This window comes from Barbus barbus (genome assembly GCF_936440315.1).
Source record: "Barbus barbus genome assembly, chromosome: 44".
NCBI lineage: Eukaryota > Metazoa > Chordata > Actinopteri > Cypriniformes > Cyprinidae > Barbus > Barbus barbus.
The window spans coordinates 25,391,447-25,415,847 of record NC_136722.1 but is presented as its reverse complement, the minus strand read 5'-3'; the positions used below and the strand labels follow the sequence as shown (position 1 = coordinate 25,415,847).

Sequence of the window (24,401 nt, the reverse complement as noted above, 5' to 3'; positions counted from 1 at the left end):
TTAAACAACTAGTTAGTCTTGTTTTCTGCTCATGATTACAGTGTTTTGAATATCAGATGAGGTACATTGTTTGGTGTAAGTAGATATAAAAATCGTCTATTTGTCACCTCGTATTGTTTCTGAGGATATGACTCAGTCTGATTAGATCAGATTAAATAAACGCAAGGCCAATTTATTTATAGGCCTATAGCACATTTCATACACAATGATAATATTAAGTGTTTTATATAAGGGACTAAACATATTCATTTAAGATGCATACAAATGACAACAATAAGAAATAAATACAATTTACAACAAGCAAGAAAAAAGATGATACAGTACAGTGCAATCAGTAAGATAATAATAATACTAGAACACGGTGATTATCAGTTAATAGGTTACTTATTATGGGTGCTGTTTATGATTATGGAAAAAAAATAAAGTGTGTGTGTGTGTGTGTGTGTGTGTGTGTGTGTGTGTGTCTGTCCAGAAGAGGGCAGCAGAGACTGATATTTAGGCTTTTTTTCCCCATACACATCAAGAACAACCATTTATTTTTATCTTCATTAGAGAAAGACAAAAATGCAGAAACACCTCTTAATTTCTTAATAAACTATCGGTTTTTCATGTTAACTTAAAGTGAAAAAATATAACTTTTTTTCATTTAACTGTGAAATTATGGTTAAACCATTTTTTTTTCTTTAACTGATACTTATCTTTCAAATTTGAGTTGATGATGCACCATCAGTGGCACGTAATGTCCTTCGAAAGACACTTTTAAAGCCTAAAAACTATAAAGCGCATGTGAATGTGTTAAATCCGGCGTCTCATGATTGACAACCGCAGTCATCCAATCACATTCGCACTTCTAGAACCGCTGCGTCCCGCTCAGCCAATCGCTGAGCGAATAACAGCGACGTGTCCCGCCTCTCATGCCGAGCTCAGCCAATCCGGCGCGCTTATTCTTGCATAATTAACGCAGGTTTGCGGTGGGCAGTGACGCAGAGTCTGAGACTTTCCTCGTAATTTATCAAAAATAGTCGCTTCGTTCGGCGGAACGGATTTAATATTTCCCCCTTCAATCTTCACGACGTTGAAACGCAATACCGGATCAAATCCATGTGATTTCGTTCGTTCCAGACCAGAAGCGCCTCTTACATGTGGATATTGATGTGGTAGGGAATAAATAAAGATGCCGCAGCCGAAATCGCGAAAGATCGCCGTCCTGGGCTACAGATCCGTCGGTAAGTGCGTTTTATGCATCTTTTGCATCAGCTTTTGATATTTCCCGCATGCACGAGATTCGTGAATGTCACCCCAGGCGCGCGCTGCATCCTCGTTAGCGCATGCATTTAAGCACGAGTTGAAGTATGCATGCTTTGTGACACATAAGATGCTAAAACACACCCTGCATCCTCATGCATATTCCCAAACTTGTCTTTAGGATGAGAATGCTGCTCTGCAGATGCGTGCAGGCCTCAGTCCAGTGTCACAGTGCTTATTCTGTCTGTATGCATGCATTGTTTCATGCATTTTTATTCTGTGTCTGTTCATATCTTCTATACATAGGTCAGCATCTCACAAACGCCTGTATTAATTTAGAGGAGCTTCGTGTTGTTTCTCTGATGTTTTTAATCTGTTAAATGCCACAGGCCCCAAATATGAGCATCCTCGTGTGAGGGACCCTCAACTTAACATTTAAAAGGCAGCTATGCGGTATATTTTCATGTAGAAAGACCCGGTTTATATTGGTATACTATCTATATACTATTTAGGGTATTTTAGACCAGTACAATATTATATTTAGCAAAAATTATAGTTTCCATTTATTCTATTTTGTTAAGCTTATCTACATACTGTAAGTGTTGCACTGGTTGATGTATTTTAAATTAAAAAAAAATAAAAATAAAGTGTTAAATAATATTATGATTTACTTGCTGTATTTTTAATTGTAATAATACAAATGTACTATTCAGTTATTATGCGTTTTTAAAAAATCTTTATTATTGTTCATTTTAACAGTTTTTCCCCCTAAACTTTTCTAAGGACGCCAGATTAAAAACTCCTGATCTATAAACTGAATTAATACATTATTTCTGAATCATTCATGTTGTGATGTTGTGAATGAGTTTGGATGCTGCAGTTTTGTCCAATCAGAGACCAGATCCAAGTCTGAATTATGACCCATATCAAAAATCAACCGATATATCAGCCGATATTTGGCCGATATTTTGTGATTATCGGCATCAGATAATAACCTGCTACCTTATTTAATTTCCAATTAACAGTAAATATTAATAAATAATGCTTTTTTTAAAATTAAAAAATATTTTTTGGTAAATAGTGTTCAAATTAGGGATGTCATTTTTCGATCATTTCCACAATCGATCGTCGTTTAAATTAACGATCAATTAATCGATTAAGCAAAATGCTTTGTGTTCTGTTTTGCCAGATGGTCACGAATTTAATATTATTTATTGTTTCTTTTCCCACATCCTCACTGTCTCACCCTCTAGATTCGCAGGTTTATTTTATTGTTTAATCACTGTTTTCGCATCTCTTACTGTGGTAAACGTGGGGGAAATATAAGATTTCGTGGCCATGAATTAAGAATTCGTTACTATGACTTAAATTGCTCCCGCATTTAAATTCATGGGTTTTCTAGGAACAATTGAATGAAAACTGGACAGTGGCCATAAATGAATATGTCGTAGGAACGCATTAACAAGTTGAATAGCCTCTATAGTATCTGTCCTGCTCGCGTCCACAACCCTGCCAAAGCAAAGTGCCCGATATCCAACAATTATCTAGGGAAATTATAATTGAACATGACTTATTACTACATTTCAATACAAAAGAACTTTGTATTGTATCTGTTTTAATGTACTTTTAAAGTTTGGATCACATTAAGACCCAGCCCCTTCACCGTCCCTCACAGACGTTTGCACGTGTTTTGTGCTCGAGCCGCACGCACCTCAAAATGAAACCGCTTAATCGACCATCAATAGCTCTTATCGATTACATTGCTTAACCACAATTAATCGATCGCCGATTAATCGATTCAAATGTTAAAATCTGTTTGTCTACATCTCATCATATATATCAACATCTATAACATATACTGTATATATCACTTATCTATTCTAAGTTATCGGCAATAAAAAAAAATTTTTTTTTAAAAAAGCTTATTTATAATAAATTCTTGGATAAGACACAGATCTGATCTCAAACACGAGTGTTGTGTTGATTTAGTTCTGTATTGATATTTAATGTTTTCATTGCGCATATTCGAGGAATAATTCATCCACGAATCGAAATATCATTATTTACTCGCGCTCATGTCTGTAAATATACAATTCTTCTCCACAGCTCTCAAATCTCATTTGTATGGTGTTCAGATTAACTAACGAGCAGTTTGGTGTTGCGTATGCTCTCGATTCTAGAATCTGAACTGAATGTGTGAAATGGAGAAGAATCAGGTTTGAGATCTGAATTGGAGGGGAAGGTTTTCAGTGAAAACTTTAGGAGTCTAGAATGAGTTTAGGAGGCTTTTTGGTGTTTGACATTCATGGTTTCATTAACAGTTTGCCGGATGAAATGTGATGGTTTCTTCTGGATCTGCACAATGAGTGACTCTGAATGTCAAACTCTTATCGTTCCCATCAGCCCACTGGAGCTGGATCCTGATCTGGTGGCTTGTATTTTGTCATTTAGAGCAGATTTCTTCTGTCGGTAAAGCGTTTACACAGAACACACGTTTGCTGATGTGTGTGACGCTTGAGAGAACATGCCAACATCACATCAGGACACACATGAGTGGAGACCAGCCTTTGGGGACCGTTCGGTTCACTCAATCCTGACCAAACATTTAGCATGGATTCTGTGTACACACTGCACTCAGTTTCATCCTCCAGTCACAGTGAAATCCAGTCTGTTTGCTCAGCGGTTTTTGTTTTGTTTTTTGCTGCAGAAATTAAAGTTGCATGTTGTCGAAAGCAGAGACATAAAGAAGGTTTTGTTATAAAATTTGGGTAATTGAGCAATTGACCTCACATGTCAATATTTCAGCCAAACAAATCTTACATATTTCAACTTTGGTCAGAGAAGCGCTAATTTAATGTCACTTTTTCAATCAATGACTTTGGCCCTTTAGAACCAAAATTAATTTTATTGAACCAGTGTATTTATTTATGTAACTAATATTTTCAGTCACCAAAACTTAGGTGCATCAGGGTTATTATAGCTAACTCAAATAAAAATGTAAAACCATTCAATTTTTCATTTTAATTGAACTTGATGTACTAAAATAACTAAAAATTTATAAACTATATAAACACCATAAAAAACAAAAGCTACTGAAATGACACAACTTTTCAATTACTGAAACTTTAACTAAAATTAAAATACAAAAACAGTAAAACCTAATTTGAAATATTCATAAAAACTATAAAAGTATATGATTGGGTTTTTACAAATTGTATTTCATTTTTTGTTAGATGTTCATTCTACAAACAATTCAACAACCTTTTTTTTTTTTTTCGTCTGATTTGCCAAAACATTAGATTTTTGTCTAAAAAATGTCTTGTGTAGAATCTGACCGATATTGAACATATTTAGTAAAAGCATGCATTAAAATACATGTTTGATTTAATAGCTGTCCACTCTTATAAGGTCATTTCAGGCTTCAAAATGGCAGATGCATGTGAACTTTAACCTCAGATAACGTGATGTATGTTTGGACCTCTGGTTGAGCACATTTCTGGCTCACAGCTAAATAAATGTCAATGCAGTAACCTTCACTATCTATACTAATGAAGGTCTTTGAGTTTCTAATGATGGACTCAGTGCCTTCTATGGAGTCTCAAACCATCCATAAACTCTCTGATTTCCAAAATCAATGGAGTATGAAGTCATTAAACCCGTCTGATGATGGAAATGTACAGTATTTCTGCTCGTTTCAGACGTCAGCGCTCAGTGTAGGAGGATCTCTGCGTGTCCACTCCACCGGTCACCGACCGCCCACATCTGGGCTTTGTTTGTGGGGTCACGTGCGGCCGATGGGAACTATATGTTCCTGATGCGTTTGCTCTTGTTTCACGCTCTATTTATAGAGCTGATGAGGAAGGATGCATGAAATCCGATGCGCTTCCATTAAAACGGAGGGAAGGCAGGGCTGCTGCGGCTCTCTAATGGCTTTATGATCGAGAAACACTTGGAATGAACTCAAAGGTAGCAATGCCATAGATGTTGCCTTTTATTCATATTCCTGGTCTGATTGTGAAGGATTTATCAGTGATGTTGTTCTAATGGAAACATACATTTTTGTCATTTGTTTTTTTCAACTTGCTTCATTTCTTAAATGGTTTTCTTTTTTGGTTGACGTCATTAATCGCTTACTTTATCAAGCTTTCATCCTCTTCTCTGCGTCTTCCAGAGACATTATATAATACACGGCCCAATTGTAAATATTAGAGGTCGACCGATTTATCGGCACCGATAACTAACTATTGCTAGAACAGTGAGTTATCGGTAAAATCCGTACCGATAGTTTACGAGGGCGACCTCTAAAGGCTAAATCATTGATGCCTCGTGGAGTTTTTGAGATTTAGAAAAAACATAGTTTGTATTTGTATGAAATGGTAACGCTTCACAATCATTTCTAAGTCCATTTCTAACATTAACTGAAGTTGCGAAATGCTGTAGTATTGTTCATTAGTTTCAACATTTACTAATACATTTTAAAGTTGTTTCTTTTAACAGTAGTTAATGCATTATGAACATGAATGATCAAGGTATAATTAATAGGCCTATATTGATATTTAAAATGAACATTTATTTAATATAAAAAGTACAGTATATTTTTCAAGATTCAGGCTAGTACAGTTTTATTTGCAATAAAGTTCAGCATTATTTTACTTGGAGTATTATGAATCTTGTTTTTTTTTTTTTTTTATCCATTTAAAAAAAATATTGGTTGATTTAATGAGTTGTTGGTCAGTGTGGTCCAACCTAGTTATTGTTGCTGGTAAAATGCCCAGTTGAAATCAGTTGACCTCTAGTAAATAAATACAATTTTAATGACATAAGATAACGACTTTTATTAAGAAGACAAACTTTGAAGGCCCGTTTACGCCAAGAACCATAATGATAATGATATTAGCGTCCATCATAACACTGAATACACAAGCTTGTTAAGGTCTGGTGGATTCTGATTGGCTGTCTGTGTTTTTATCGTTCATCAGCTAGAAATAAATAGTTTTGAAAGTGATTCCAATGATATTGTTCCTCTGTGCCGTTCTCATAGTTTTAATGTGGACTTTTTTTTTTTTTTTTTAGAGTTGGAACAATTTTTAAAACTTCATAGGTCCTTTTTATTTACAAGATGGACTGAAATTATTATTTTTTTATCAGAAGTACATTTAAAAAATCTTTTATAGGGTTGTATATAAATTTAATTTTGTAAAATGTTTGTATTTATTGTCTTGTTTGGTAAACAATAAGTAATGCTCAGAAAAAAATATGAATTTATCACTATACTTGTCTGGAAACTTTCACATACTAAACATACACTTTCTACAGTTTCATACAGTTTTGAAGCTATATTTATTTGGTTATAAATCTTAACATAGTTGTTTTGATTTATTATTTTTTTGTAATTGTTTTAAACTACTTGTATAAGTAATTTAATAAAAATGCACAAATAAATTTGATATCGGTAAACTCATTAATAAATTTTTAAAAAATGTAGATCAAGAATGATTTTGGAATCTGATTGTGACTCCTAGAATCGAGTCAGATTGTGATCGTTTAATCGTAATAACATGTCAAGCTGATATAGATATCATAAATATTGTCAGTAGGAGAAATCCTAACATCTTTTATGTGGCTGTAGCCCCGTCTAACATTTTAAAGAGCCAATCACCTTTTTTTGTCAGCTTGTTACGTTTGAATGCGAGTGTTTAGTTTATTTTTGAATGTATCATTAGAGCTCATGAGACAGAGTTGCTACAATTGTTACATTTTATTCCTGATTTAAATGTAACTGGCAAAATTTAAAATGTTGGAGGGTCTTATAAAAGCCATATAAAAAGCCATGCAATGGCTGGACTTGTATAAAAAAAGACTTTAATAATGTCTGCTTTTCCCAATCCAGTTTTTCCAGTTTATTCATGATGGATTTAGTGTTATTGTTTGTTTGTTTGTTCTAATTGAAGAATGGTCGGCCGGTTTGATCAAACGTGAGTCTGTCCTTCCTTTCCTGTGGGCTTTTCCCTGTGAATGAGAGATCACATTTACAAACACTGGATGCAGAGGAACTGGCCGTTGTTATAGCAACAGGCTGCAGGGCGAATCTGCCCACACACTCGATTCTGTGTGTGTGTGTCCTGCGTTACTACCACTATAGCAGCTTCATCACAAACGCTCTTCTGAATGGAGATGTTTCATCAGCAGACATTCACACGCTTCAGTAAATCCAGTACAAGAATGAAAATAAGAGAAATAAAGCTTTGCATTAAAAACTGGAGCTTTTTTGTGGCATTGTGGCAGTTTCTTGATAAATTACACTATTTAGTTGTGAAATGAGTTTAATTTGGTGTTATTGATGATTGTTGCATCCCTCTGTAGCATGATTCTAACATGCATGTGCATGTATTCTGTGATCATGATGCAAGTTCATGCTGGTTCTCTCGTGATCTGAAGGAATGATGCTAATTTTCTGACTGTGTTTCTGCGTTTCAGGGAAATCCTCCTTGACAATACAGTTTGTGGAAGGCCAGTTTGTCGACTCCTACGACCCCACGATTGAAAACAGTAAGTGAATCAGATCACATCCTACTGCAAAATGAATCATAATCATAATAATGTAGGGTTGAGAATTGAAGTTTGATCTGTGAAGTGATAGATGACATGCATTTGTACTGTGCTTGTGACTAGTGTAGTCTGATTCGTCAATTATGGATCAGTTCTGTGATTGTGACTCACTGAATCATTGGGTTTCTCATCATCTGACTCACTGAACTGTGCGTCATATCTTATTCAATATGTGTAACATTATCACAGATTGAAATCATTGCTGACGAGTTGTTCGTTTATAACCTGACGTGTAGCTCAAGTTGAATGTCCATAGCAGAGTTTTATTGTAGTAAATGCTGTGATTTAATATAGTTAAGATCAATAATGTGATGCGTCCTCACAAGTACTACATTAATAATGCAATTGTTATGAAAACAGAATTAAGTGGAATCAGAATTGTTGAACTTAGAAATTAAGTGTAAAATCACTATTAGCAGAAAAGTCTTTTAGTTTTATCAATAGTGGTAGTATTTTTGAATTAATTTATTATTAGTAGGAGTAATAGTAGTATTTTCTTTAAATGAGTTTAGGATGTAACTAGGGGTGGGCGATATGGAAAAAATATTTTTTTTTAGAAATATCACGGTTTTATCACAATTCTTTGTCATGTTGTCTGAGCATTACAGCCAAACTAGAAAGACAAAGCCTTTCAAGGTAAAAAAGACATGGCAGATATTTAGGCCAAAGTGGAGCAAAGATAAAAATCTTTGTCATTTATTTAATTTTTCTTATTAAAAAATAAGAACAAAGATACACATTACAAATACACATAATATACAAATAAAACAAACAGTGCTTTATTTCCAGGTACAATAGGTGTATTTAGCAGAGCATTCAATGAAATTGAATGAACAAATATAAAAATAAAACACTAGATAGACTGATTCCTAAAGCAACTGTATTAAAGTTTTTCAGTCAAGAATAGTGAGGGATTTTTCTCTTTGCGTTTTGTTTTGTTAACGTTAAATGAATAGTTCCCCCAAAAATAAATATTCTGTCATCTGTCTGTCAATTCTGTCATAATGTTGTATTTTTATACCATCATTTACTCAAAAGTTGTTAAACCTGAATGAGTTTCTTTCTTCTGCTGAACATAAATGCTATTTTGAAGAAGGTGGAAAACCAAACAGTTGCTGGTCCTCAGTGACTTCCATAGGATTGTTCTCTCCTGCTATCAAAGTCAATGTGGACCAGCAACTGTTTGGTTACCCTCATTCTTCAAAATATCTTCTTTTGGGTTCAACACAAGAAATTAATAGAGGTTTGGGACAACATGTGAGTGAGGAAATAATGACAGAAATTACATTTTAGGGTGAACTATCCCTTTAATGACAGTCGACAGCACGTTTAGTGTCCTGTCCCTTTAAGAGCTGCACGCATCTAATATACAGGCACTCATCTGTTTCTCTCTTAACTATTTACTTTTATTTTAGAGATAACCAACTCAGTCTGTATGTAAACCTTGTGTGTTTTGACAGGATTAGCGCAAAAGATAAGTTAGTTGAGTAATCAGGCGCTGTTAGACAGGCGTTTTAGCGCGCGTGCTTCAGGTGTATGCGCTCAGAAAAAGCGCACGTCAGACCAGCGCGCGAATTAAACATTTAACCAGCAAGGCTTGTGTGCAAATAATGTACTTTTGTGATCGCGAATAAGTGCAGTGTCCTGTCTGAGTAACTCTACTGCTGTATGTCCTGTTGTACAGTATATAGATACGGCGGCGCCAGAACTGTATTTGATATAATGTGCGCTGTAGCACGATACTACCATATTTCTTCAAAAGCAGATCGTGGAGACATTTTTATCGTCCACGATCAAAAATCATCATATCGCACACCCCTAGATGTAACTGCTGTGATCTTTTACTTATTTATTCATTTAGCTTTCAATATTAGGGAAATTTGTATTTTATTTATTTATTTAAATCTGAATGCACTGTACTATTTTTATTTTTTTGGTATAAATATAAGGCAGACACTAAAAAAACAACAACAACAGTATGCACTATTATCTGTCCCTGCAGCACAAAAGCAGTCTTAAGTCACTGGGGTATATCTGTAGCAATAGCCAAAAATACATTGTATGGATCAACATTATACATTTCTCTTTTATGACAAAAATCATTAGGATATTAAGATCATGTTCCATGAAGATATTTAGTAAATTTCCTACCGTAAATATATCAAAACGTAATTTTTGATTAGTAATATGCATTGCTAAGAACTTCATTTGAACAACTTTAAAGGAGATTTTCTCAATATTTAGATTTTTTTGCTCCCTCAGATTCCAGATTTTCTAATAGTTGTATCTCAGACAAATATTGTCCTATCATAACAAACCATACATCAATGGAAAGCTTTCAGATGATGTAGTGTCAGAAAATTGACCCTTAAGACTGGTTTTGTGGTCCAGGGTCACATATAATATATTTCATTATATTATATATACATATGTAAAAGTTGGGCATACAATTAATCACAAAACCAGATGATGATGCTTGTTGTGGCTGATTTGGACAGACTGATTTATTTTGAATGAATCTTTATTGCGTCAGGTCTGGTTTGGATGCGTTTGCTAATAATCTGAGTGTGTTTTCCTGCACGTGTGTGTAATTGTGAAGGTAAGCCCTGGTTCTCTTGATTCTGTCTGATGTCAGGATGATGTAACTGTGTGTGTTTGGATGCAGCATCAGCTCTTTTGCTGCTGATCACAGACGCAGTGAAGCTCCAGATGAACTGATTCTGCTGTCGAGGTCACTGCGGCTTTGAGCAGCTGTTTAAATAGAGCAGACTTTGTTTTATCATTAGCTTATGATGGGATGTTCTTAAAGGGGCGGGTCATGACGCAGCTGGAACAGACTGAGTCGACTCGTAGGGGCGGGGCTTGTGCAAAGTGGGTGTGGCTTCCACCTCCTCTGTTCTGTGTTTGTTATTAAAGGTCCGAAAAACATCAACCGTCCTGATTGTTTTAATTGCAAAAACATTTTAACTTTTAGTTTATAATAACTAGTTCTTTATTTGCTGAAGGAAACTTCAGTGTTTGTGACTGCAGTAAAATTAAAACTTTATAAATTTGTCACTGAAAATAAGTTTTCTGTTAAATGTTCAGAGAGAGTCACTATGAGACATTTTCATGATTTAATCCATTCCAAGCAGTTTAATACCATCCAGAATTCAGACATTATTTCACTATTTGCATCATGAACTCTTGGCCAATCCCTTTCTTTTTGACAAAATAAAATGTATCACAGTTTCCACAAAAATATTGTGCAGCACAACTGTGTTCAACATTGATAATAATCAGAAATGTTTGTTGAGCAGTAAATCAGTATATTATTATGATTTCTGAAGATCATGTGACACTGAAGACTGGAGTAATGATGCTGAAAATACAGCTGCAGATCAGAGGAATCAATTACACTTTAACACATATTCACATAGAAAACAGCTGTTTTACATTATAATAATATTTCACAATTGTCCTGATTTTTGATTTGGTGTCTTATTTCAGCATTTACGAAAATGATCACAGTGAACGGTCAGGAGTATCACCTGCAGCTGGTCGACACCGCAGGACAGGTGAGAAACACGTCTGTATTTACACTTTAAAAATACTTGACCACAATATCAAACGTTCAGGAGTCCAGTACCAATGAAAATGCAGGATTCTGACACATTTTAATGCAGAAATGAATCAGGCCAGGATCCTTTGACGCAGCTGGACACAGATGCAGTGGCATTGTTTTTAACTAAAATTTAAAAAATTAAATCAGTCAAATTTGTTTTAGTTTATTGAAATATAGCTATATATATATATATATATATATATATATATATATATATATATATATATATATATATATATATATATATATATAATACAAACACATGCATGTATATATTTCAGAAAAATGTTATGCTTATATATTGAATGTTTATTTATAATATATATGACATTTAGACACGTAAATATTTTCTATATATACACACACACATATTATGCAAACAAAAACTTTTTTTTATACGATTAATCATTTTACAGCACTAATAAATATTAGATGACAAACTTAAACTTTAAAAAACGGAAAATTTAACCAAAGTAAAACCAGTTTAATTTGATGTACTAAAATGAATGAAGCTGAAATAAGAATAAATGAAAGCTAGATAAGATAAAATAAAAATATTATAAAAAACATAAAATTAAAATGGAAACTGAAAATCTAATTCAAAATATGAATAAATATAATAGTTTATTAGTAATAGAAAAATAACACTGCTCTGATGGCAAAATGTTCTTGTAAAAGCATCATGTCATGAATTCTTAGAATGGAATTTTGATTTGATCTCTGAAGTGTTTTGAATTCTTCTTTCAGGACGAATACTCGATTTTCCCACAGACTTACTCCATAGATATCAACGGCTACATTCTGGTGTATTCAGTCACGTCAAATAAAAGGTAAGAGATGCTGATGCTGGATCATTTCTCAGGTTTTCTCTTCGAAGCGCAGTCGGCTTTGAGGCTGGTTCTGGATGTGAAGATGAATCTGCTGCTGATGACTGTCAGGAGATGGGTTATGAATAAAACATTGCATCTGATTGAATTCTCATTAGTTTGAGACATGACGTCTTATTTCTAGAAGATCAAGAAGATCAGATTTGATGTTCTGGACATTAAGGGACTGTTAGTCGTGCTTTGATTTCTGGTGAAGATAGTGAAGGTCTTTTATTGCTTTATGAATGATGCAATAAGCCACGAGATGTTTACAGTGATTTTATCCTCTGATTAATCTTCTCTGCCTGTTTTATTCTTATTTCTAAAGAACTTTAGTTCTGATCTGTCTCTCCCTCTTTTTTTGCAGTTTTGAAGTAGTAAAAGTTATCCATGAAAAGTTGTTGGATATGGTGGGAAAAGTACAGTAAGTATATAATTTAGCATGTGCAAAGTTCGCTTTTTTATTTTTAAAACAATTTACTTTTTCTTTTCTTTTTTTTTTTTTTAGCTCTTGTAAAGGGTTTTTTTTAAACAAAATTTTTAATTTAATTTGTATTATATATTTCTCTATATATTTGTTTAATTTAGCATTTGCAAAGATCATTTCTAAATTTACAAAGTTTTTTTTTTTGTTTTTTTCAAACAAAAATATTTATTAAATTTAGCATTTGCAAAGTTATTGTTCCCCAAAGTAAAATTTAACAACAAATATTGAATATTTCATTTTATTATTATTTTAATTTTTTTGAATTTGCAGAGTTCAGTTTTCTATTATTGAGACAGTAATTGTTTTGATAAATCAGGCTAGTTGCATATTACAGTTAAACTGAAAAAGTCTGCTAAATGACTAAAGTAAAGAGTGTAAAGACCATCAACTCGTGGTCTCCACCGGGCAGGGACAAGGGATAGAAGTATCGCTTTTTATTTTAGTTTATTCATTTATATGTTTATTATTGAAATGTTGTTATATGCATGTGTCATTTTTATTTAATTTCTTTATTTTCTTAAATATGTGGGTATATAGTATTTATAGAGTTGTAACTTAGCTTTAGTTACTTTTTCTTATTTGTAAGTCGCTTTGGACAAAAGTAAAGTAAACAATTTTACTTCCACGATGTGATCAATTTAGAAGGAAAACAGGATATTTAACAAGAAAAAAATGCATAAGACCAGGAATGTGCATTAATAATATAAATGGGCTGTTTTGACTGTAATGATGAATAAATGATGCTTATTATGATTAGACTGTGAGTTCATGTCTGTATGTGTTATAAATGTTCATCAGTAATATCAGTCCTAATGCCCTCTTTTCCTAGAGTACCCATAATGCTGGTGGGCAATAAGAAAGACCTTCACATGGAACGGTACGTGACGTCATATATATCTCACACACACTCACACTCACACACACTCACACTCACTCACACACTCTCTCACACACACACACACTCACACACACACACTCTCTCACACACACACTCTCTCTCTCACACACACACACACACTCTCTCACCCACTCACACACACACATCGACATGCAGAGACTGTGTGTGTGTCGTCTGCAGTTTATCGATTCTTTGAGATTCTGTCTCTGTCAGGATTCAGATTTAACTTTTACTTGTCCATCGTTCATTCATAATCACATCTCATTAATGAAAACTGAAATAAAAATAAATGAAAACGCCAATAGTAATATTTAAATATTTAAAAACTAATAATAATGATAAAAGCACGTTAAAAAAATTTAAAATTAAAAAGTTTGAGTTGCCTTAGAAACTAACTTGAGAGAATTTATAATTTGAAGTGGAAATAACCCTGATTAGTAATATTAAAAAAAAAAAAAAAAACTAATAAAAATGACAAATGCACACAACAAAAATGTAAAAATTACAGGAAAACTGAGAATATAGAAATTAAAAAATTGAAATAAAAAACCCCAGTGCCGTCATGATTAAACGGATGTTTTTGAGGCTGTATGTTGTAAACGAGCATTTCTGTGCGTGCATTAATTAATATCTTTAATTATTAATATAGACTCTAGTGTTTACACTCGATAATAATCTGAATATGAACACAATCTGACTGATAAATCACTGATGGGTATATAAACGCAGTCGAGTCACATCATTAGTTCAGTCAAGTTGAAGTTATAGTTTGAATCATTTTGAATCCATTTAATACATTTGATATTTGGAATTAATGCAAAACTTGCAGCATGTACGCATCATTAGCATTGTTTTGTATGTTATGTTTCTAGTTGATGTAAAGGTCAGATTAACAGATTTGTTGGTGTATGAGTATATTTGGTGTTTCTCAGTGTTATCAGCTGTGAAGAGGGCAAAGCTTTGGCAGAATCCTGGAACGCAGCGTTCATGGAGTCCTCCGCCAAAGAGAATCAGGTGATGATGCGTTTCCTGTCGCACTCCTTCCTCTTCCTCTAGTGTTTTCTGTCTTTCTCGGTTCGTCTCTCTCTGCAGATGTTGATGATTCTTCTGTCGATGACGTCTGATCCAGCAGACGTTCAGTACTCGTATAATAATCAGTCTCTCAGTATCTCGAGACGTTCTTCCAGACTCTGAAGCTGTTTGTAGCTCCGTCAGCAGACAGATCTCTGCTGGTGTGATGCTGGTTTTCTCTGGTTTTGTCCTGATGGACGTCTGGCGGCTCGCAGGAGAATCAGCTTTATTTAGACGTGTTGATGAAGAGCTGCAGCTGATTGCATTCATTCTCTGCTGAATCCTACCGTCTGAGTTACAGTGCAGCATTATTATTATTATTATTATTATTATTATTGTTGTTATTATTAGGGATGTTCTGATACCATTTTTTCACAGAAAAAGGGCAATACCAAAACTTTAATTTTTGGTACTTACACTGATACTGATGCCTGATTTCATTGTTCATTTAATTTTTTTAATATTAATTAGGGACACTGTTATTTTAATTAGTGCTGTCAAATGATTAATCGCATCCAAAATAAAAGTTTTTATTTACATAGTGTGTGTGTACTGTGTATATTTATTATGTATATATAAATACACACACATGTATGCATATATTTAAGAAAAATGTCATGTTTATATATTAAATATATTTACATAATATAAATATGTAAATGTATATACATGTAAATATTTTCAAAATATATACTGTATGTGTGTATTTATATATACATAATAAATATACACAGTACACATTATGTAAACAACTTATTTTGGATGAAATTAATGTACATATCACTGAGATACTATTATAGTTTTTATTTGTTTTTAATAAATTTTTATATATATTAATTTAATTTGTTGTTTTTCATTTAATCTGTTAATTGTTTATTTTTTAAATCTATATAGTTTTAACGAATCCATTACCGTTTAGTTATTTTAGTACATCAAGTTCAACTAAATGAAAATGATAATTAATTTCTTGGCAACTAGCTAAAATATAAAAATGTGTTACATAAAATAAAATGAATTTGTTTTTATTTATTTTTTAGCAGATAAAACTGCATACTTTTGTGTAATAATATACTATTAATGATTAATGCATCAATATGACAATGAAAATTCAATGCAAAATTATGATTTGATGATGAATCAGTTTACGATGCCCAGTGCATTATAAATAAATTTCTTGTGCATAATACAAATTTGTGGCCTATTTTCAATGGTAAAATGTAATATAACAAAATGTATAGTTTATGCATCAAAATAATGACACTTGAAGAGAATTTGACAGAACAAATATTTACACCTTTAATTAATTTCTTGCATGTAATATTTGAGTTGTGTTTTAAGGGAAGATGCCATCATGTTATTATTATGTTATTGCTATATTTATATTTGTGTCTTTGCTATGATTTCCTTTCTGGTGTTGTTCTTAAAAATGTGTTACTGTTTTATTAATTTAAATTATTTTTTTAGACTACTGGCACTCTGGTGGTGTTATTTTAGCTTTTTTGAGATATTATAGTTTTAATATTTAAATTAGATTTTATTTTATTAAGTTTTAGTACTTCAGCTTTTAGTAGCTTTTTTGTTGCGGTTTATTTTTGAACATCGAGTAAAACTAAATGAAAATGAAAAAAATATATAATTTTAAAAACTAAAAAAAAACTTAATTTAATTAAAATTAATTACATTTTAAAAAATATTTTATACCAGTTGACATTTATTTCTTTATGTAATGTTAAAAAAAACGTTTTTGTTGTTGTTTAACAAAATAAAGTTTGTAGATAAAATTAATAAAAACTATATATATATATATATATATATATATATATATATATATATATATATATATATATATATATATATATATATATAATGCATACATGCATACAAACATATACATAAATTAAAGACTAATAAAAATGACAAACTAAAAAAAAAAAAAAAATTACATTTTATTTTAAATTAAATTTTATTTTATACCAGTTAAAATTTTTCAGGTAATGTTTTTTTTATTTCTTTGTTTTTAGTTTTTGTTGGGGTTTTTTCAAGTTGTTTTCATAGTCTGTATGATTAAGTTCAGGGTTATTATTGTTAAATTAAGAAAATAAAATGCTTGAAATAAAATGTAAAAAAACAAACAAAAAAAACTTATATATATAAAAAATAAATTATTATTTAAAAATATATATTTTATACCAGTTAACATTTATTTCACGTAATGATTTATTATTATTATTATCATTTTTAATGTTTTTATTTATTTTTTTAGCTGAAATAGCATCACTGGAAGATAAAGTGATGAATGGGTCCCGATCATGATATTTTCGTGATGTTTCTGTTTGTTCGCAGACGGCTGTGGAGGTGTTTAAGAGGATAATCCTGGAGGCAGAGAAGATGGATGGTGGCGCTCCTCAGGGCCGGACACCCTGCTCAATGATGTAGATAACCCCGCCCCTCCCTGCCCTGGCCCCGCCCCCTCTCCCACAGTCTGCCCCGCCCACCGGAGAACCAGCACAAACTTTTCTAGCAAGCATGTTTGTTTGTTTGAGGCTGGAGTTTGGGCTTGGCTTGTGTTTTCTGGTCTAGTTCTAGGTTTAACGGATTTGAACAGGGTTCAAGACATTTATCTTGAGATGTTTGCTAGAAAAGTCTGTTTCCAGCCCCTCCTGCAGCACTGGACACTGGGAAACCAATCCCTCTACTTGAAGTGGCTAACTGCCTGTTTCCTGCATATAGACATGTCGGCTTTTTCTTTTTAACCTTTTTATACTTCATTTGACTTCATTTTTTATTTGTGATATTTTTCTTTTATTTATTCCTTTGTGAGACAGAATCTGTCTGAATAACACACACACACACACACACACACACACTCTCTCCAGCCTTACGTTTGCGTTTCGCTCTTCTCTACCTCTCATCCTCCTCTCTGTTCCCCAAACCCTCTGGAATTTGTATATCGTGTTTCTTAAACGGTAATTATGGCCAATAAAGTTGGCAGCATTCATTCAGTTGTGAATGTTGTTGGACTTTTTTGATTGTAATCATTAAATGCAGCATTTGGTTTCACTATCACTCGAGTCGCTTGCTGTGATTTATAGAAATATGAACTAATTACACACATACACTGACAAAGATGTGTTCCTAATGAGAAAATACTTCTAGATAAAAAAAAAATCATTAATATTTTAGCACAGAAAGATTTTTTGATGCCAAAAATGTATATACATTTCTCATGCTTAATTTAAATACTGTATAAGATGATAGATAGATATAAAATATGCTTAATGTACCATTATATAATTATGTATAAATTGTGCATTAGTGATGGCATTTTGATGGTCAAATGTACAACATTTCTCAATTTAAAGTTGATTTCCTTGAATATATTAAACTAAAACTGAAATAATGTTAATAAAACTAAAGGAAGATAGAAAAAGTAAAAAATAGTTTAGTGTTAACTTTAAAAAACAAACATTTTCAGATGCAACATCTCAATTTAGTTTGTTGATTTCTTAAATTCAAACTAAAACTGAAATAAAAGTTACTAAAAACTAGACATATTTAAAAAAAAATACCAAAAAAATATTAAAATCTAAAGTTAAAATAGAAATGAAAAATATAAAAATAAAAGCTAATTTAATATTAATAAAACTCTAATATCATATAAAAAAGCTTAAGCTTTTGGCTTGTTTCCAGGTTTATATTCATATTGAGCCTCTGGAGAAATTCAAATATTAACCTTTTTTCTTTTAAAATATTTCTTTATTTTCTATTTGAATCAGAATATTTCAGTTTTCTTGTGAATATTGTTTTAATCCATCCTGTCAGTCTTTCATGAAATCCTTTGAACTAACAGCAGCCACTTCCTGAATGACATCATCCCGCAGGAAGTGACCTCATTCTGGAGGGAAATCAGCACAAACATCAGTAAGTATCAGTGGATCTGATGAATTCTGGCATGTTTGATGGTTTGTGTTGCTCTAAAAACATTCATCCTGTTTGATCAAACAAACAAGACCAGTTTTATAAGATCAGATAAATATTTCTGTATTTACGGTGAATTAAGCAGAAGGTTTAATAGTCGGTTTCAATCCTCTGATTCATAAACGCTCAAGATGAATATTGTGATGCTGATAAAGACCAGACAGGATGATCTGATTAATAACTAATTACACGTGTAATAATGAATCTGAAATAACAGCAGGGCTGTGTGATTATAAATGTGAAGAAACAATCCCAGATGGGGCTTTCTCTGTTGTAACGTACTTGATTAATATTAAAAACATTCAAATTAAATACTGCGTTTTCATTTCGTTTCAGGTGATTTACTAAAACTACAACTGGAATAAAAAATATAAATCACTAGATGAAATGTATTTTTTAACAACTAAAGTTAACAAAAAGTTACAAAAATCACGACTAATTTACTATAAAATTAAAATACTAAATTTTATATATATATATACACACACACTATTGTTAACATAAACTAATAAAATACAATTTATTTAAATAAATTTCAGTTATATATTTCCTTAACAACTGAAGGGGAAAAAACTAAACAAACATACATATATATATATATATATATATATGAACGACTCAATTGTGATTGATTTGTGAATCCGTTCGATCTGAAAGCAGAGGAATAATGTGCTCCTCGGTCAGAATGAGACAAAGTCCAGCGAAGCAGAATCTATTGCGCTCAAAGCCCAGAATCAGCAGGACGAGGAAAGCGTGGCGTCAGCAGAAGCCGAAAGCTCTTCATTGTGCCGTGGATCTCGCGAGATCCAGTCGCCCGTATATATTGACCCGTCCAACTTTTCCCTCGCACACTTTGGAGAGTTTGGACACAATCCAGTGGAGATGTCGCAGTACTCTGGAAAGGTAAGCGTGTGATTGGTCAACAGAATCCATCAAACCCTGACCTCTGACCTCCTTTAGGCCCCTTCATGCCTGTCATTGAGAGACTATTATACATTTTGTTCATATTTAGATTTTATTTTTATATATGTATGTGTATTATTTTATTTTTATTAGTTTTTGTTGGTTTTAAATGTTTATATACAGTAGTTTTCACTCATTTTTATTTATTACTATTAGTTTATTTCTTTATTTTGTATTTATTTTAATACGTCAATTTACGCTATGAAATGTTGCCTTGGAAACTAGCTGAAAAAAATAAAAAAAAAAACGTTTTCCATTAAAAAAGAATTCTTAATGGTTTTAGTTAATAATAACTCTGGCTTGGAGAGTCTGTCATTGTTAATACATCGCATTTACATCTATTTTTGTCACTTTTATTAGTTTTTGGTTGTTTTTTAAAGTCTATATAGTTTTTATTAATATTTATTTTAGTTTTTCTGAATTTTTATAAATGTTTTTTTTATTCTCTTTATTTCAGTTAATGTTTATCTTATTTTAAGTAATGCATTAGTTAACTAAATCTCTACTTGGAGAGTTTCTGTTTCTTTTTTACATAATATTTACAGTTTGACATTGTAATTTTAGTATTTTTTAATATGTTCAGTTTTGCATTAGTTTTAGTCTTTATTTATTTAGGTTTAGTTTATGTTGGTATTTAAAGTTGCAGTATTTTTTATGTATTGTTTTTAATTTTTATTTAGTTTTAGTTTACACTGGTACTTTAATTCAAATGTAATGAAAAAGAAATGTTGCCGTGGGATTTTTATCATTTATTTTAATTAAATGTTTATGTAATGTTTTTAATGATTTTAGATTAAGTTAACAGTAATAACCTTGGCTTGGAGAGTTTCTGTCATCTTTTTGTATTCGACACAATTCTTCAGAGTTTGTTTGTTGTGGTTTTTTTGTAGCATAGTAAGCATTTTCAGGAAAAAGGTAGATTCTGTTTTTTGTTTATTATTTAGTCCTTGGCCCAAGCCTGAAGCCCATTTGTGTGTTGATTATTTTATTTTTTATTTGCATAATTCTGGAATTTCTCGTTGAGCTCAAACACAAACACATTCGTGCATACATAAAATATTCAAACTATTATAAAGAATGAAATACAGATGCATAAGTGCCGGAAGAGTTGAAAACATGGGCCAGAACGCATGCAGAATTTACTGCCATTAATCTTGACTTGTAAAAAAATATAAAATAATAATAATAGTAATAACAAAAGAAGAGAGAACACAAGCAGTCTGGTGTAAAGATCAGACCCTAGACCTGGGACGTAACACATTATTTTTGGACTGAAAGGGCTTCATAAGAAACGCTGTCTCGCAGCTGATGATTTGGCCTCTGCTCCTCAGATCGTGTTTTACGAGGGCCGCTGCTTCACCGGCCGGAGACTGGAGGTCTATGGAGACTGCGATAACTTCCAGGACCGCGGCTTCATGAACCGGGTGAACTCTATCCGCGTGGAGAGCGCCGCCTGGATCTGCTTCGATCATCCGGACTTCAAGGGCCAGCAGTTCATCCTCGAGCGCGGAGAGTACCCCGAGTTCCAGCGCTGGAACGCACACAACGACCACATGGGCTCCTGCAAACCAATCAGGATGGTGAGAACACACCTGCCTTCTTCATTTGACCCTCCTAGCAGCTCTATTCACTTTATAACTGCTTGTTTGTCTTAAAAAAAACTCTTAACACTAGCTTAATTTTTCTGTTCTATTTGTGTGTGTGCGTGTATATGTATGTGTGTGTGTGTGTATATATATATATATATATATATGAAGTTTATTTGCAAAAACAATAAAAGTTTTTGTGTACAGTTTATATGTGCCAGTACTGTTTATATTTGTGTTATTATTTAAATTATATAAATATATACATGTAAATATTTTCTAAATATATACTGTGTGTGTGTCTTTATATATACATAATAAATATACACAGTATGCACACTTATATATTATTAATTGCTTGTGACCTGTGACACATTTATGAGGCCATGCATTAAAACAGCATGACACCCTATGATTTATATACTATTTCATTTTTTAAATACATAGCCTACAATCAATGATAAACACTGTCACATGACCTCGTTACATTTAGTAGCAGGGTTATTTTAGGGTATCATATATTTTCAATTAGCCTAGTATTTATTTTTAGATTTTCTATTTTCATTTTCATTTAAAGTTTTTGCTACTAATTTTGTTAATAATTATTAATTATTTGTATTGTGTTTTAATTTTAATATTTTTTTATCATGTCTATATTTCAGAATTTTAATTTTAGTTAAGAATTTTGTTGTGTGTCATTTTAGTATTTTTTTTTTTTTTTTAATTTGAGTTCTTAGCTAAACTTATCAAAAATGTCGATGTTGGCAAAAAGCTGACAAAAAGTAATATTTTATTTGATCAATTATTTTTCTTTTCTTTTTTTGAGATTGGGATGTGGTCGGCTTATATCATTCAATATTGTATCCTGTACTTCATACTTTAGAAATATTTGAACGATTTGTAGTGAAATCTGCACCTGAAGTCTAACACAGTATCAAGGGCTTCAGTGCACCAAACACGGCAGGATGACACGAGAAGCATCTCGAGGTCATGATCTCTCTTCTGTTTTCCTTCAGCACGGCGAGCAGTACCGCATGCAGCTGTTCGAGGGCTGTAACTACACGGGGCAGTGCATGGATCTGTGTGACGACTGTCCCTTCCTTCAGAGCCGCGGATTCAACACCAACTGCATCAACTCAGTGCGAGTGTTCGGAGACGGAGCGTGAGTCTGATTAACCCATGCACTAACGAGACATTCTCTCCATGCATGCCATATTCCTCCTCCACACTCCTTCTGTTCAGAGTTCAGTGTAATGAGATCACAGATGCATGCTCAGATGCTGCAGGGGCTCCAGCTTCTCAACATTTATGATCACTTTAGTGACAGATGCGCTCATAAAAGTACAAATGTTACCATAAAAATGGACCACAATCTTATACAAGTTAAGAATAGCATAAAGTGCAGCATTTCTTCTAGAAAAAAAAGTTATTTGTTTACTATTATAGTCTTTATTAATATTTTGAATTTAGCTTAAATATTTTTAATTTACGTTTTAATAATATTGTCAGTTTGTTTTATTTAGTACTTATTTTGTAAACTTATTTAATTTAAAGTTTTTGAATTTATTCATCTAATATTCATTCTTTACTTTATTCACTTTATTTAAATGACCAACATTTGTCTTGGTTTTAGTTTATTTTGTCATCTCTATTAGTCTGTTGTATTATTTCTATTTACTTTTTTATTTTTTATTTTAGAACTTAAATTTTTATTTTTGTTAGTTGCCAAAGCAACATTTCTAATTATTGTTGAAGTTTGTTTTTCATCTAATATTCATATTTTATTTCAGCTGTATTTCTATTTTTAGTTTTTTAGTTTGTTGTTATATGCTTGTCTTTTTATTTTCTATATATTTCTATTTATTTTTATTTTTAGTAATTTTAGTTTTACAATTTTTTTTGAAGTTCAAGTTTTCCTTAATATTAATATTTTATCTTTTTATTTTATTTTTTGTTTCAGCTTTATATCAATTATCATCGTTTTTGTATTAGTTAATGTGCTTTTTTCCATTTTTATTAGTTTCTTTTGATATTTATATTTAGCTTAATGTTTAATTAATATCATATCATATGCTTTTGTCTTTTTATTTTTTTAAATATTCATATTTATATTTATTTTTTATTTTTTTTATTGATTTTAGCGCTTTAACTTAAACATTTTTCTGTTTTTTTTTTAAGTTTTCATTAATATTCACATTTTATCATTTTATTTTGAATCAGCTTTATTTCAGTTATATATTTTTTAGTTAATGTGATTTCTTAGTTCCTTTTGATATTTCTGTTAAGCTTAGATTTTTCGTTTTATTTATTTCTTTGTTTATTTTAATGTTAGTACTTAATTATATTTCAGTTGATTGACAAAAATCATTAGGATATTAAGATCATGTTCCATGAAGATATTTAGTAAATTTCCTACTGTAAATATATCAAAACTTAATTTTTGATTAGTAATATGCATTGCTAAGAGCTTCATTTGAACAACTTTAAAGGAGATTTTCTCAATATTTAGATTTTTTTGCTCCCTCAGATTCCAGATTTTCTAATAGTTGTATCTCAGACAAATATTGTCCTATCATAACAAACCATACATCAATGGAGAGATTATTTATTCAGCTTTCAGATGATGTATAAATCTCAATTTCCAAAAATTGACTGTTATGACTGGTTTTGTGGTCCAGGGTCACATATTTGACCTTTATGTCTGTGGTGTGGTCTGATCTTCAGGTGGGTGATGTATGAAGAGCCGAACTTCCGCGGCCGCATGTACATCGTGGAGCGAGGTAATTACTGCAGTCATAACGAGTGGCAGGCGCAGAATCCCAACATCCAGTCCATCCGCAGGGTCGTCAACTACTTCTAAACCCTCCATCCTCCCCGTGACCCCCGTTTCTCTCTCAATATGTAAAATAAACTCTCAAAACCACAGTCAAGATGGTATTTTATCACACAAGAGTCTCTGTGTCTGTCTCTGGACTTCATCACACCGCCATCAACATCAGTTCAGCCTCACATTTAAACACGCTCTCTACTCTTCAAACGTTTGGGTTTGCTCTTTTTTTAATAAATTAATATTTTTATTAATCATGGATGCATT

The 24,401-nt window shown here is 32.1% G+C and overlaps 2 protein-coding genes across 2 annotated transcripts; both read left to right on the top strand.

Annotated features, from left to right (window-relative positions):
• Positions 1-946: 946 nt before the first annotated feature.
• LOC306863079 (GTP-binding protein Rheb) lies at positions 947-18,177 on the top strand. Its single transcript, XM_079406251.1, has 8 exons — positions 947-1,226; positions 7,723-7,794; positions 11,344-11,411; positions 12,206-12,288; positions 12,692-12,748; positions 13,641-13,688; positions 14,642-14,723; positions 17,124-18,177. Exons 1-8 carry the CDS (start codon positions 1,175-1,177, stop codon positions 17,214-17,216), a joined length of 555 nt encoding a protein of 184 aa, XP_079262377.1. The 5' UTR covers positions 947-1,174; the 3' UTR covers positions 17,217-18,177.
• Positions 18,178-19,640: 1,463 nt separating this feature from the next.
• crygn2 (crystallin, gamma N2) lies at positions 19,641-24,167 on the top strand (the record flags this gene model as incomplete). The annotated part of the gene is made up of 4 exons (XM_079406263.1): positions 19,641-19,661; positions 21,053-21,301; positions 22,324-22,469; positions 24,032-24,167. 4 exons carry the CDS (start codon positions 19,641-19,643, stop codon positions 24,165-24,167), a joined length of 552 nt encoding a protein of 183 aa, XP_079262389.1.
• Between the last annotated feature and the right edge of the window lie 234 nt (positions 24,168-24,401).

Excerpts from the sequence above, each read along its gene's own strand:
- LOC306863079 (XM_079406251.1), top strand. The coding sequence starts at position 1,175 with ATGCCGCAGCCGAAATCGCGAAAGATCGCCGTCCTGGGCTACAGATCC. Across the intron at positions 1,227-7,722 it reads CCTGGGCTACAGATCCGTCG|GGAAATCCTCCTTGACAATA; the intron begins GTAAGTGCGTTT and ends TCTGCGTTTCAG. Across the intron at positions 14,724-17,123 it reads CCTCCGCCAAAGAGAATCAG|ACGGCTGTGGAGGTGTTTAA; the intron begins GTGATGATGCGT and ends GTTTGTTCGCAG.